General features: G+C 38.7%; 1 protein-coding gene across 1 annotated transcript in view; it reads left to right on the top strand.

Moving 5' to 3' along the window:
• The first annotated feature begins 1,652 nt into the window (after positions 1-1,652).
• Positions 1,653-14,773, top strand: part of SPAG17 (sperm associated antigen 17) — a 229,029-nt gene continuing 215,908 nt past the window's right edge. The window contains exon 1 of the mRNA XM_067030751.1: positions 1,653-1,739. Coding sequence (XP_066886852.1) covers positions 1,653-1,739 — 87 coding nt within the window. The remainder of the gene's footprint in view (positions 1,740-14,773) is intronic.

Below are 14,773 nucleotides of genomic sequence, written 5' to 3'. Positions count from 1 at the left end.
AAATAATTCCATAATCACTGTTTCCTAAAGAAACAGTGCATCCCTAAAAGTAGACGATCCTTGGTGAGCTAAATAATGTTAAATGCAAAATCTTACTGGAAAAACTGAAACAAACCAGGAGTGACTCTGCCAATGTGAAAGAAAATTCTCCAAATAGCTTTGTTTCAGCCACAGACATATGGGAAAATTTATGTAGTAAAGTATATGCTTATAAAGTTTCAACTTATATTTAGTGGGGGAAACAATTTATTATACCAAAAGAGCATAAATGTATGACAGATGGTAATGATTTTTTTTCTATTCTTGCCAGGGTCCCCTTTTAGCTGAATGGCTTTTGCTTCTGAAAACTATGAACATTGTCATTCACACCTATTTTCTAAAATTAAACAGACCAATTCTAAGATGAAACTCCCTATAAATTTGGTTACTGTATAATGTCTTCCCCTTTTGTATCATAACTTATATAGAGTACCACTTTCTCTGGAATAATGAAATAGGCCAAAACTGGCAAAAAGCATTCTGTAATAAAACCTTTATTTTCAATTCTCTAAATCAATTTTGGAAAACCTATATTTAAATTTATCCTGGTAGGACTTTACAAAGGGATCCATAAAAGATTATACTGGAAGTGCATTCTTCCATCCTGAAATCTTCATTTTTTGAATTTTAAAATGTTTAATTCTTTAAAACCATTTGCTAAATTACAATTTAGACTCAGATAATCCTGGATTCTAAATTTGGTGCCATCAGTGATACACTATGGGACTTGGAGCAAGGTTGTTTTAAGAATTAAATAATATAACTGTGTACAGCATATAACCAGTGCTCAAAAAACAAGAGTTGTTATTACCATTATTATTATTACTATCATTATTACTTTGGGAACTCTGTCTGATCAGGATATTTCAGATATTGGTGCTGCAGGTGGGGAAAGGGGGAAAAGACTCTAGTTAGCAGTGGAGGACAGTGTAAAAGAACTGGGGCTACTCAGGCAGAGAAAAAGGTTTATAAAGACAGTAATCCCAACTATAATTATATAAAGGGTCCTGTGGAAGAGTGATTGGACTTGTTTAGTAAGGCCCTGGGAGGCAGAACCAAGACCAAAGCAGAGGATGGAGGTCGGGAGACAAATCTGGCTCACATAGTGAAGCATCTTGGGCAGATTAGAGTGGAAGAGAAAACTGGCATGGGCTGTTTTCTGAGGAGAGTCAGTTCTTCCTTCTAGGTTACCCAGGGTGAAAGTAATCTTGGTGAAGAAGTCCTGGACGGGATTCCAGGGATTTTGAATTTCAGGACAATGCCTCGGGCCAGAGAAGGCTCTAAAAAGAAGCAGAGGGTAGAAGTGAGTAAAAGAAAGCTTGACCAGCTCGAGGCCAGCCTCGTCCTTTCCCTCTCCACTTGCACATTTCTTCTGCTGGGAAATCCAAAGATTTAACCAAGGGGACTGGAGTCCCGCCCACAAGTTGCAGCGTGCTCCAGGAAACTCGGTTGCCATGGCGACAGAAGCGGTTGACCTGAGGATTCAGAACAGGTTTGGCAGAGGGGAGACAATTCCTTCAGGAACTGGGCGTGGCTGAGGTTACTATGGCAGCGGGGACGCTTAGTCCAGGCCTGAGGACTGTTTAGAGGCCAATGCTCCTCCCATTCTCTGCATGGCGCCCAAAAAAGAGAAAGGCGGGACAGCGACCATAGGTTCTAAGATATGGGAACCCTCGCTCATCGCGGAACCCTTCAACCAGGTATGCCCCGAACCCCGTAAATCCTCTCTGCCCCCCCGCAATGCTAAAGCCCGACCAGGCCCTGCAGGCAACTCTGCCAGGCTAGCCTTCCTTTCCAGACGCCACCGCTGTCCCCTCTGAAAATTGTACTTGATACTGCTCTCCCAAGCCTGATGGTTTCACACAAAACGACCCAGGGTCCCATCCGCAGGGAGTGCTTGACCAAATGAGCGTTAAGGGAAGAAGGAAGGGGAAGTGGATTTCAGAAGGTGGTGAAAGGTGCGTGGTGGTGAAGAGACAAGGTGTCCTTCTGACACCTCAGCATCCTTTTCAGTGAAGTCATCCAGATGGCACTCCACAATTGTACTGGAGTTGTCTTTATGAACTGCTCGCTTCCTCCTGACTTCTCCTGAAGAAAGAAGTCCTGCTGGATCATCTGTAGCCTGGTGCATAGTACAGCTTTAATAAATGCTGTATGAAAACAGACATGGAATACCTAAGGTATCAACGTATTTAATACAAGTGAGCCTTCTACAGATAGGAAAGGATGACTTTCTTATGTAATGCCCTGATACCACAATATCAAAAGTTTTGATATATTTTTAAGGTACTGTAGGAGATCAGAGCTAGACTCATCTGTAGGATGACACAAAGGCAATCTATAACCCACCTGCCACATGACTTCAAGTTGCCATCCCAGAGCTGACTAGCTCCCTCACTCACACCCACCCACCTCCAGTGAGCTGGTCAGCCCAATAGTTCCTGTCATCCGCTGCCAGAATTTCACTTCAACACTAAGTTGTTTCTAAGATGACATTTGGAAGGAGGAAGCTAGATTCTGGGAATTCCAGCCTGCCATTGCAAAACACTTTAAAAACTAGAATTTTTTTTTTCATTTTCTATGTGTGTGTATGTTTCACTAGAGAGTTAGTACTTAAAGGAAAAATACATCTAAAGTCTTATGATGCCCTCATGAGAAATGTCTACCTATTTGTCCTTATTTTCCACTATAATTGTTTTTTTCCCTATGAACAGTAATTCTGTCTGATATGAAATTCTACCAGATGAAGAATTTTATGAAAGTAGTTAAGATACTGCCGATGCTGACATGATGTCATGGAATTTGGAGTTATTTCTATAACCTTAGGAATGAAGGATGTCAACTCAGTAATTCTCAGTTACGTTCTCAAATTCTTAGATGTTTTTTGAAATACTCTATAAAAGACCCTCTCTTTTGCTTTTATAAGTTAGCACGAGCCAAAATAATTTTTTCTTCATTTTCTTTGAAATTGTGTAGGCCAAGTTTGGGCTTGGAGTGAACATTTCTGCTTGAATTATAAACTGCTGAACAACAGAGTTTGATGGAGCTGCTGACATTGCATTAGCTTTAGTGCTGCAAATATGAAGCTATAATTTTCCTAGTTGAGTGGAAAACCTAAAGGCACTATTTTTCCTTATGGCTTGAAAACCTGAAATAATTTTCAGCTTTCTTGTTCCTGTTTAAACAATATAATTTCAATAAATCTTATATATTAATAGAAATAATTTGAACTCAAAGTAATATGTAGTTTTAACTACAACAAGTAAACTTCTTCATTGTTGAAATATGGGTTCTTTATTGCAGGGGTAAGACAACTACCCTCCACCTCCTCTCATATTTTTTTCTCAGCTTGGTTTCATGTCTGATCCAAGAGGAAAATTCCCAGATTAAGCCAATGCCCAGAAGCATGCCCTAACCACCAATGTAATAGAGTCTGAATTTTGGCTAAAGATGACTGTAGATGTGTGAATTCCTCATTCATAGGGCTCAGCAAAGTGCTTCGCACATATTGGGTGCTCAAAAAATGTTACTGCTTTAGTTTCCAGAGTTTCTTTCCATAAAGTTGCGACTTCTGTGCAAACTGTGCTCCAGTGTACGTGGTTGAGTATGTGTGTGCTACTGTGTGTGTGTTGCATGTGTATTGGGGGTCGCAGAGAGGGAATTTTTCCTCCCAGTCTTCCATAAGCCAGTTTAGTAATCCTAATCAATAGTGATTTTGAACTCATATTCGTATTGAGCTGCACTAGAGTTGACAGAGAATAAGCAAGTTCACAATTTGCTTTTAGTGAATGTACCTTGTATCACTGTTTTGGGCTATCCTTTCAGGCTAGAATAATCATCAATTTCTCAGTACATTTTAGTTGGTTCTAAAACATAAAATGATAGCAAATAATACAAGGCAGTCTATTACTAAGCACTAAATGATTATATAGAGTCTAGACGTTAGGAGGATGAAAGTGGGCTGGGATAGCCAGGAAATGCTTTATAAAATACTCTCCTTTGGCTGAGCTGTAAAGAATAGGTAGAATTTGAGTGGGTAGAAGGAAGGAGGACAATTATTTTAGGAAAGGAGACCAGCATGTGCCTTAAATAAATCTGGGACACTTAAATTGAGAGAGAGAAAAATGTAGGTTACGCGGCTCCTGGGGGTACATTGCTCATAAATTAATTCTGTCAATCAAATGATCATTTACTGACTTTGCTATCCATGTATCAGATATTTAGCTTATTATTGTATATGTGAATAAATAATATTATTTGTGAGTATATTGTATTAATAATGTATGCAAAATATCACACCTCAAATTAGATATACAGGAAATATTTAGGTACAAGGTTATAAAAATGCATCTTAGTGTGGGCTTTATATGACATAGACATATTTATGATATCTAGCAGCATTAAGAAGTTAAAAATACTGTGGTGTCATAGAAATTAAAATCTTTTCATGAAACTCTCAAGGCAACCTCTGTTGGCCACAGTGAGAGGAGGATGTGTTAACCCAGGTGCTCAGTGACAGAAAGTACTATCTGGAAACATTTTGGTCTAAGATATTCTATTTGTATTTTTTACTGTGGCAAAATATACAGACCATGAAATTTACCATTTTAAACATTTTTAAATATACCATTCAGTGGCATTAAGTATCTTCACATTGTTGTGCAACCATCACCACCTTCCATCTTCAAAACTCTTTCATCTTCCCCAGCTGAAAATACATCCATTAACTAGTTCCCCCACTTCCCTCCCCCCAGCACCTGGCAACCCCCATTCTACTTTCTGTGTCTACAAATTTGACTACTCTAGGTGCCTCATGTAAATGTAATCATACAATATTTGTCTTATGACTAGCTTATTTCACTTAGCATAATGTCCTCAAGCTTCATTCAGGTTGTAGCATGTATTGGAATTTCCTTGTTTTTAATTTAAGGCTGAATAATATTTCATTGTCTGTATAGACCACATTTTATTTATCCATTCATTCGTTGATGGCCATTTGGGTTGCTTCCAACTCTTGGCTGTTGTAAATAATGCTGCTATTAATATGAGTGTGCAAAAATCTGTTTGAGTCCCTGCTTTCAATTTTTTGACTGTATATCCACAAGTAGATTTGCCAAATCATATGGTAATTTTATGTTTAATTTTTTGAGAAACAGCCATACCATTTTCCATAGCAGCTATAACATTTTTATATTCCCACCAGTTTCTCCACATCCTCACCAAATGCTTTTAACAGTTTGTGTTTTTTATTTACATACTTATATATAACAGCCATCCTAATGGGTGTGAAGTAGTATTTCATTGTGGTTTTGATTTGCATTTCCCTGATTATTTTTGATGTTGAACATCTTTTAATGTACTTTTAGGCCATTTGTGTATCTTCTTTTGCCAATTTTTAGTCAAGTTGCTTGGTTTTTTATTGTTAAATTGTTGAGGTTTTTTTAAAAATATATTCCGGGTATTAATCCCTTATCAGATACATGGTTTGCAAATATTTTATCCTATTTCATGGGTTACCTTTTTACTCTTTGACTGTGTACTGTAATGTACAGAGTTTTTAATTTTGATGAAGTTCAGTTTAAGTTTTCTTTTGTTGCCTATGCATTTGGTGTCATATCAAAGAAATCATTGCCAAACCCAGAGTCACGAAGATTTTACCCTATGTTTTCTACTAAGAGTTTTCTGTCTTCCATTTAGGTCTTTGGTCCATTTTTAGTTTATTTATGGTATGAGGTAAGAGTCCAACTTCATTCTTTTGCATGTAAATACACAGTTTTCCCAGCATGAATTATTGAAAAGATTGCCCTTTCTCCAGAGAAAGGGTGGGGCAAGGGAGAGTAGAAGTGCCACAAAATTTCCTACCATATTGAATGTGGCTTTTTATTGATTGGGCATTCATTCGGTTGCTTTAGATCTTTGGTTTCAGAGCTCCTGTAAAGTTATTATAGTCAATCTCTGGTTGTTTTTCTAATGTTTCTGTGAAGGACAGAGGGCCTAGAGCTTTCTAGTTGGCCATCTTGCTGATCTTACTGTGGTCTGAGAGATTTTGTAATCAACTCTGATTTTTTCCATTTCTTACAAACCTACATAGCAGGTGATGCTGGGGAAGGGGAGATTAGTAGAAGCTTAGCTCATGAAAATTTAGGAAGATATACCAAAATTGTTCAAACAGCATAACCATTCCTTTTAGAAGCCTACAGATTGTCACGTGGCCTCAAAATGAGTGAGCTATGTGTTTCAAATGGAATCTTGTGTTATGATCAAGACTTTTGTGTTAACACAGTGGGGAAAATCCTCACAATGTTATCTGTGTTAAGTGACAGCATGATACCAGTATAGTGAATATTCAGAAGCCAGATACAAACCCTTTTCATTTTCTTTAAGGTATTATAGACTTTTGTCCCAAACATGTTCTTCAGAATTTGAGGGTTCTCCAAAGTTTGTCTGAGTTGATTTGGTTTGGGATTTTGTTAGTTTTAATTCTTAAGTACCTTCATATTTTCAAATTATCCAAGATGGTTATTTCTTTTCATTTGTTCCAAGTTTAATTTCTCCTTTTTAGGTGTAGCAAGAAGGCAGCCATAACTTGTGAGACCAACTATTGGCACAGCAATTATTTCATTCACTTACTGTGACCCACCATAGAGAATGTTAAAAAAAAAAAACAACAGAAAAAAAAGTATGGCAATCTACACATTCCCTAACGCAGCCAGCCTCACTATTCCAATTCACTGATTTCATTTTGTAATGATGATTTCAGGTCCCTAATACCAGCTTAAGGGAATGGATACTCATTTTCATTTGCCTTATATTTATCATTAAGATTTTGCTTCTTGGGCTTCCCTGGTGGTGCAGTGGTTGAGAGTCCGCCTGCCGATGCAGGGGACACGGGTTCGTGCCCCGGTCCAGGAGGATCCCGCGTGCTGCGGAGCAGCTGGGCCCGTGAGCCATGGCCGCTGAGCCTGCGTGTCCGGAGCCTGTGCTCCGCAACGGGAGAGTCCACAACAGTGAGAGACCCGCGTACCGAAAAAAAAAAAAAAAAAAGATTTTGCTTCTTGATTAAGCCTTCAAATCTTCTTTAATATAAATATCCACATATTTTTAAATAATGATTTTTTTTTGGGGGGGCCGTGTTGGGTCTTCGTTGATGCACGGACTTTCTTTAGTTGTGGCGAGCTGGGGCTACTCTTTGCGGTACACGGGCTTCTCATTGCGGTGGCTTCTCTTGTTGTGGAGCATGGGCTCTAGGTACGTGGGCTTCAGTAGTTGTGGCACAAGGGGTCAGTAGTTGTGGCTCACAGGCTCTAGAGTGCAGGCTCAGTAGTTGTGGCACCCGGGCTTAGCTGCTCCGCGGCATGTGGGATCTTCCCGGACCAGGGATCGAACCCGTGTCCGCTGCATTGGCAGGCGGATTCTTAACCACTACACCACCAAGGAAGCCCTATGGCCCGCATTTAACCATCACATTGAATTGCTAGAGGCAAGACATTCTCTTCATTGAAGCATAGACACAAAGGAGGCAATGAGTTGCTGGAGAAAGCCCCAGCTCTGGGGCCAGGTAGACCTAGGTGTCGAATCCTGATTTTGAAAGGCCTAATGGGTGACCTACAGGAAATGTCTTACCTTCTCTGATCCTCATTCTCCTTTTGTCATATGGAGATTATAATATCCACCTCAAAGATTTGCTGTGAGGAAGGAGTAAATGATATTTATTTCATTTCATAAATATTTTACCACATCTGGCATCTAATAACCCTTCAATAAGAGAGTTCACTCCCTGCATCCTGCTTTTTCACTCATATTAGTCTCTTTGCTTGAAATGAATTTCCACCTTCCCTCCCCTTATCAGACCCATTCTTCGAGGCTCTCATAAAGCCATGCATTGCAGTGAGCTTTCCTAAATACCCTAACCCACATTTATCTTCCCCCACCTTGGATCTAGGCTCTGTCTTTCACAACTCAGTCCTTGGTTGTGAGAATGCCTTGAATTATTTGCTATCATTTCATGTTTTATAGAGCACAAGTATTGATGTAATGTGAGCTGCTTCACAGAAAAATCATATCTTATACTCCTTATATCTACTCCACAATGACCAGAATGTTTATAGGCACACAGAACCACACTCAAACTCTTTATGAAATTAATTCACTGATTTACTTTGAAATATGAAGAAACCTTTATTGTAGAAACCAGGACAGTTAGACTGAGGAGATGTTTTCTAAGAGAAGAGGAAGGGACAGAAAACATTTATATAAAAAACCATCATAGCAGATATATAGGCTGATTGTAACAGTACCCCCAAAATAACTATGCAATGATTCCATTTCACTTCACAGAGATATTTTATCTGCCAACCAGGAGACATTTAAGTGAACGCTCTTTAGAACATATAGTTAGCAGTTTCTCCTCCTCATTAGACTTCAGCTGAGGAATAATATTTTTCTCTTATTAAATGTAGCTTAGTGACAATAGCTGAGTTGTGCATACTTGAAAAATAGTAACAGAATTTCCTTGGAGTCTTGAACATAGCTTCTATCTTATAAGGGTTTGGAAAGTAGATAAGGGCTCCAGATAGGTATTGCTGAAATATTAATATTACAGACCTCTTAAAGTTGTAAAGTATATGGATACTAGGATGATAACAAGCAGTCTCGGTAGGTTTGGGAGGAAAAATGTTCAATTGAATTGAAGTGCTTGAAGCTGTTATAAATGCAGTTTATCAAAAGAGAAATACATTTTATGGACAGAACCCCTGAATACTTTGTGAGAGTCAGTGAAGAATTTTTCAACTTTTTTGATCTTAAACAGTAAGCTATTTCTCATGTTAATGTATAAGACTTGCTGGAAATACTCATAATATGAGCTGAAGACTGATGTCTGGCAGCAAGGATGTTTCTGAAATTGGATTGGTTTTTATTACTGTATTTTCTGAAATATGCTTTCATGGATATTTACCAAACAAATTGCCAGTTCACACAAAGGTTGTTTTAATAAAGGCCAATGAAAACAACTGAGTTGCTAGGAAGAATGTTAAGAGGGAAATGGACTTTTCATAACCTCATATTATAATTTCTCTTTTTAGACAAAAATGTATTATTTGAATGAGTTTGGAACCAAAGGAAGTTCGCATGTCAAAATATCTACCTAGATGTTATACGTGATTGTTTATATAGCAAATGAAAAATATTAAATACAAGTAAAACGTAACTGTTGCCAGTATGAGTTTGGCAACATACTAGGGAAATGTTAAGAAATGGTAAATGTTGACCATGTTTCAGCTCTAGCCATAGAAACTGTCATTGGCTCCCAGTTACCCACAAGATAAAATGCAAGATGTTCTGCCTGGCTTTCATGGCCCTGCCTAATTTGGTCTTTCTCTGCCCATCCGTCTTTATCTTCCTTTACTCCAGTTGAGTGGTCTCATACTGACTTTTCCCATGTAGTTTTCTGGCCTGAAGATCTCCCTGCCTCCATCCAACTCCTTCTCGTTAAAACCCTCCCTTATATCTTCCAGAAGGGAGCTTAATCACATTGTTCTGGTCCCTACTGACTTTTCTCCTTCCACTAAATTACTTCAGTGATTGTTACCTTTAATTAATTTATTTATTTATTTATTTTTGGCTGCATTGGATCTTTGCTGCTGCACGTGGGCTTTCTCTAGTTGCGGTGAGCGGGGGCTCCCCCTCGTTGCGGTGTGCGGGCTTCTCACCGTGGTGGCTTCTCTTGTTGCAGAGCACAGGCTCTAGGTGTGCGGGCTTCAGTAGTTGTGGTGCGTGGGCTCAGTAGTTGTGGCTGTACTCAGTACTATATTACTGTATAGTAATAGTTTCCCCTCTCTCTCCTAAATTTGTTTCAGTCAGTTCTCCCATTGAAGTCCCTCCTTTCCTGTGACCAGTTTATTTGCCATTTTGTGACTCTTTCCAGCTATTCAATCTCTTTTTAGGTTTTATGCCTAAAACTCAACACAACTTTCCAAGTACTTAGACCCTCTGGTTTTGTACAGTTGTAGGGTAATGTTTTCTGTTTTGTTTCCACTTTTTTCTAGATCTGGTGAGCCAAGGCGTTTCAATGGAACTGCAGCACATTAAGCTGATGGTTATGGGGAAGCATTACATATAGGCACCTTTCCTGTAACTGATCATCAAAGCTTCTAAACTTTTTTTTTTAATTGAAGCATAGTTGATTTACAATGTTGTGTTAGTTTCTGATGGAGAGCAAAGTGGTTCAGTTATACACCTATATTCTTTTTCATATTCTTTTCCATTATGGTTCACTACAGGATATTGACTATAGTTCCCCATGCTGTGTAGTAGGACCTTGTTGTTTATTTTACATATAGTAGTGTGTATCTGCTAACCCCAGACTCCTAATATATCCCTCCTCCACCCCTTTTCCCCTTTGGTAACCTCAAGTTTGTTTTCTGTGTCTGTGAGTCTGTTTCTGTTTTGTAAATAAGTTCATTTGCATCATATTTTAGATTCCACATACAAGTAATATCATACGGTATTTGTCTTTCTCTGACTTACTTCACTTAATATTGATAATCCCTAGGTCCATCCATGTTGCTGCAAATGACATTATTTCATTCTTTTTATGGCTGAGTAGTATTCTCTCTCTCTATATATATATATATGCCACATCTTCTTTATCCATTATTCTGTCAATGGATATTTAGATTGCTTCCATGTCTTGGCTGTTGTAAATAGTGCTGCAATGAACATTGGAGTGCACATGTCTTTTCGAATTAGAGTTTTCTCCGGATATATGCCCAGGAGTGGGATTGCTGGGTCATATAAAGCCTCTAAACTTCTGACTGGAGTTTAGATTATGTTTTCTTCAATGCATTTACTTATATTTTCCACACTGAATATCATCTGACACACATGCTTGCTCAACTCAGAAGGCTTTGTGAAATCTCCCTGTAGTGTTTAATTGTCCCCTTGGCATAATGTCATTGGCACAACCTCTGGCAGTGAAGCCAAGGCAGGGTGGCAGAGGAAGGCCCATAGTCTAGGAATCAGGACATGCTTCTTGCTAGCTGTGTCACCTTGACCAAGTCTCCATGTCATAGATTTTTTTACCCCCACCTGCAAAATGTAGGAATTGGACTAAATGGCAATGAAAGAAATCGCCTAGCATTAAATTCTGAAAGTTTGCGTTTCACTATAGCTATTTACGTATTTCGTATAAAGGCAGTTAAATAAGACATATACAAGGAAGGTTCCCAGGGCTCCCTGCTGTTAACACTTCTCCATCCAGAGAGATGTCTGCTTAACTTTGCCTTTGTTTTTTAGCCAGTTCTCTGTGACAAAACATTTCCTCTACTTCCATGGTAACTCAATGTTTTTGGTATGTAAACTTGTGAAATGCTTTCTAAAATTAAATAAATTGTTTCCTGGCTTCCCCTTGTCCTCACCCCTCACAATCATGATTCTCTGTGTTGTTCTTATTGTGTTTTCTGCTAAATATGACTATAGTGTGTGGCCTTGGGTGGTACAGACAGCATAACAGTTACTCAGGCAGGATATATTGAATAGAAATGGAGAGGAAATCCCCCAAATTATATAAGCACCAATGAAAAATCATGTGATCTCTAAAACTGTCTATGACTCCATATATGTATTTAGTAATTGAGTTTTGGTTAAACTAGTTTGAGGTTAGGAATATTGACTTCAACTGCCTCTGTCTTTTTTTTGAATTTTTTATTGAAGTGTAGTTGATTTACAATGTTGTGTTAATTACTGCTATACAGCAAAGTAACTCAGTTTTGGGGTTTTTTTTGTTTTTTTGTTGTTTTTTTTTTTTGCGTTATGCGGGCCTCTCACTGTTGTGGCCTCTCCCATTGCGGAGCACAGGCTCCGGACGCGCAGGCTCAGTGGCCATGGCTCACGGACCCAGCCACTCCGCGGCATGTGGGATCTTCCCAGACCGGGGCACGAACCCGTGTCCCCTGCATTGGCAGGTGGATTCTCAACCACTGCTCCACCAGGGAAGCCCAGTAACTCAGTTTTAAACACAAACACACACACACACACACACACACACACACACATTCTTTCTCATATTCTTTTCCATTATGTCAGCTACCTCTGTCTTCACATCAAGTATTTAGATGGCTGAGCAAGGATAGAAAGCGTTTCATTATTCACAGTTGTTACTGTAATCATAAAGGTGAAGCATTAGAGAATGTTTATTGTTTAACTTGTCATGCATATCTTATAAATTTAGCACCAACCTAGGAAAATGTTTGGGGAAAAATGATTTATTAGGACCATATTTTCAACCTTTGAGAAGGAAATAACTGTGAATGTGTTATTTTATTCTTTGTGATGAAGATGTCACTTTTGCTCAGAAGGGTATACGCTTTAAAACATATTTAAAGCAACGATTATCTGTTTTTCTGAAGAAAGTTTTTTTGCTTAGTCCCTCTTGTGTTCAGTAATTAAGAGCAGTCATGTCTAGAGACCAAAGAGTTTGGTCGTGTGGACCAGAATTTGGGGTCACGTGAAGTCCATATGGGAACTGGACCTCTGACTATACCCTCATCAGTACTGTCTTCAAAACAGCTGAGGAAATTCTCTCATCTTACACAGCGTATACCACACAAAGAGTCTATTGGTGGCTTCACTGGAAGTTGGTTCTCAGCCTCCTTGGCAGCATTTTTTCTTTCGCTTTATCTCCATGTTGACCTCATCAGCATCTCTAATTAGTCTTATTTTATAGAAGCCAGTGTTCCTCCAAAGTCAAGGAGGTTGAAAGTTTCCTCTCTACTTTGAATTTTAGCTGCGAGAAAAAGTCTTTAAAATTATCCAACTTAATTTGGTCAATGAAAATTTTCGGTCAAACAAACAAGCATCTTGAAACAAAAGAACTGTATTTAAATGTTTTAAATGAATTCAGTAGGAAATATTGTTCATCTTGAATTTTTCAGTTTGGGCTGGAGAAAGTGGGATTAAAATAAAATCAAGCTAGGAAAGATGGATGCCTTCCTAGATCTTCCTTATGTAAGTCTATAGTAGACGTACCCCACTGGTCAATTCCAAGCCCTAAACTTGGTCAGCTGTGGAGCTGGATCTTCTTTCTCCAATGTATCTTTAGCCCAGTAGCAGTTGAGTCATGGGTGAGCCAGGGGGAGAATAGCAATTACTAAGTTGCCAACCATTATCTTCCCCAGACTTGGGGATAAAATTACCCTTTTAATGTCTTCTGAAAGCTCTCCCTATTTTTCTTCCTCTGTCCTGTTTTGGTGTGGACACCTTCCTTCTAATCCCCCTCACTGCCAGTCCATCTCTAGGCTTCAGAGGAGGCAGAGAGTGGTCCTTGACACAGAAACGTACTTTCATAGGGGAATTATTTAAAGCATTATGAATTTCCAGAATGTAAGATAGGCCCATCCCAAAATATAACTTTAAAATGCATTCCAAAGGAAAATAGAAATAATTTCCTTTATTAAATTCCTAGAGTCCATATACCTCTCTACTAACACGAAGAATTGAAGCTTGAGGCTATATCTATATCTAATGTGGTTTTTATACACAAATAGTATATTGTTTACCTGCCATCACTAAGACATTCTCCTTTAGTAGATTTTTAAATATTGGAAATGGTTTAAGACTGAGTACAACCAGCTAGTGAATATGGGGTTTGACCATAGCTCCAGTAAGTGATTAAATTCAGTTGAAAAACATTTGTTCCTTTTGCATTAAACTACTGCCCTGTGTACTACCTGGGATGTGTAGAAAGGGGAGGATGGGTCAATAGAAAAAGGAACAATACAGCATTCCTGCCACCTAGAGCTCATCTGAGAAAACATAGACACCAGTGATTCTAAAAGTGTAATCCCTGGACCAGAAGCAACAGCATCGCCTGGGAACTTATAAGAAATGCAAATTCCCAGGCCCCGCCATAGACTTACTGAATCAGAAACTTGGGGTGGAGCGTAGTTTGTACTTAGATTTGTACTTTAACAAACATGATTCTCATGCACACTAAAGCTGAAGACCCACACTAATATCATGACTTCAATGTAAGTACTATGTTACTAGTATAGTACTGATAATGAGTTTTCACAGGCAAGCGGAGGACACAGCGGTCACTGTTGGGCTGAGATGTTTAGGGAAAGAGCCACAGACGAAGCAGGAATTTCACCTGGAAGCAAGGAATTCTGTATAAAAGGACCATGATGAGCAGAGAGCTGAGAAAACACATGACATATTTGTGATACATAATTAACCACTCACTAGGCACTGGATTAGGGGCTTTACACACACTATCATGGTTCATCCTCACCACAGCTCTAAAAATATTATTCCCATTTACATGGCAAAATTAAGGCTCAAGAACTTACATAGAACAATATGAGAGCTGTAAGAGTTTAGAAATAATGGGAGATACGGTGTTTAAAATTTGTGGGGAAGAGAATGTAAAGGATTTTGAATTCAATAGAGTTTGGACTTATCCCATTAGAGTCGAAGAGTTAGACAGTTAAAATACTTTCTGTGAGGGAAGCATGAAATGATTAAATTGATGTCTTAGAAAAAATTAATAGGTTAGAGATGGAAGAAGCTGGAGGCTTGAATAGACCCTGTAGAAGGTATTTTCAGTGGTCTAGGTTTGAGGTAGTTATAGGTTGAACTAGCCGAATCACCATGAGAATAAAAAGGAAGTGACAGATCCAAGAAATTCTAGAAAGAAAGTAACTGTGATTGTATATACAAAAGGAGAATGAGGGAG

Source organism: Kogia breviceps, chromosome 1, assembly GCF_026419965.1.
Source record: "Kogia breviceps isolate mKogBre1 chromosome 1, mKogBre1 haplotype 1, whole genome shotgun sequence".
NCBI lineage: Eukaryota > Metazoa > Chordata > Mammalia > Artiodactyla > Physeteridae > Kogia > Kogia breviceps.
The sequence above is the reverse complement of the archived record's forward strand: the minus strand, read 5'-3'. Positions and strand labels throughout refer to the sequence as shown.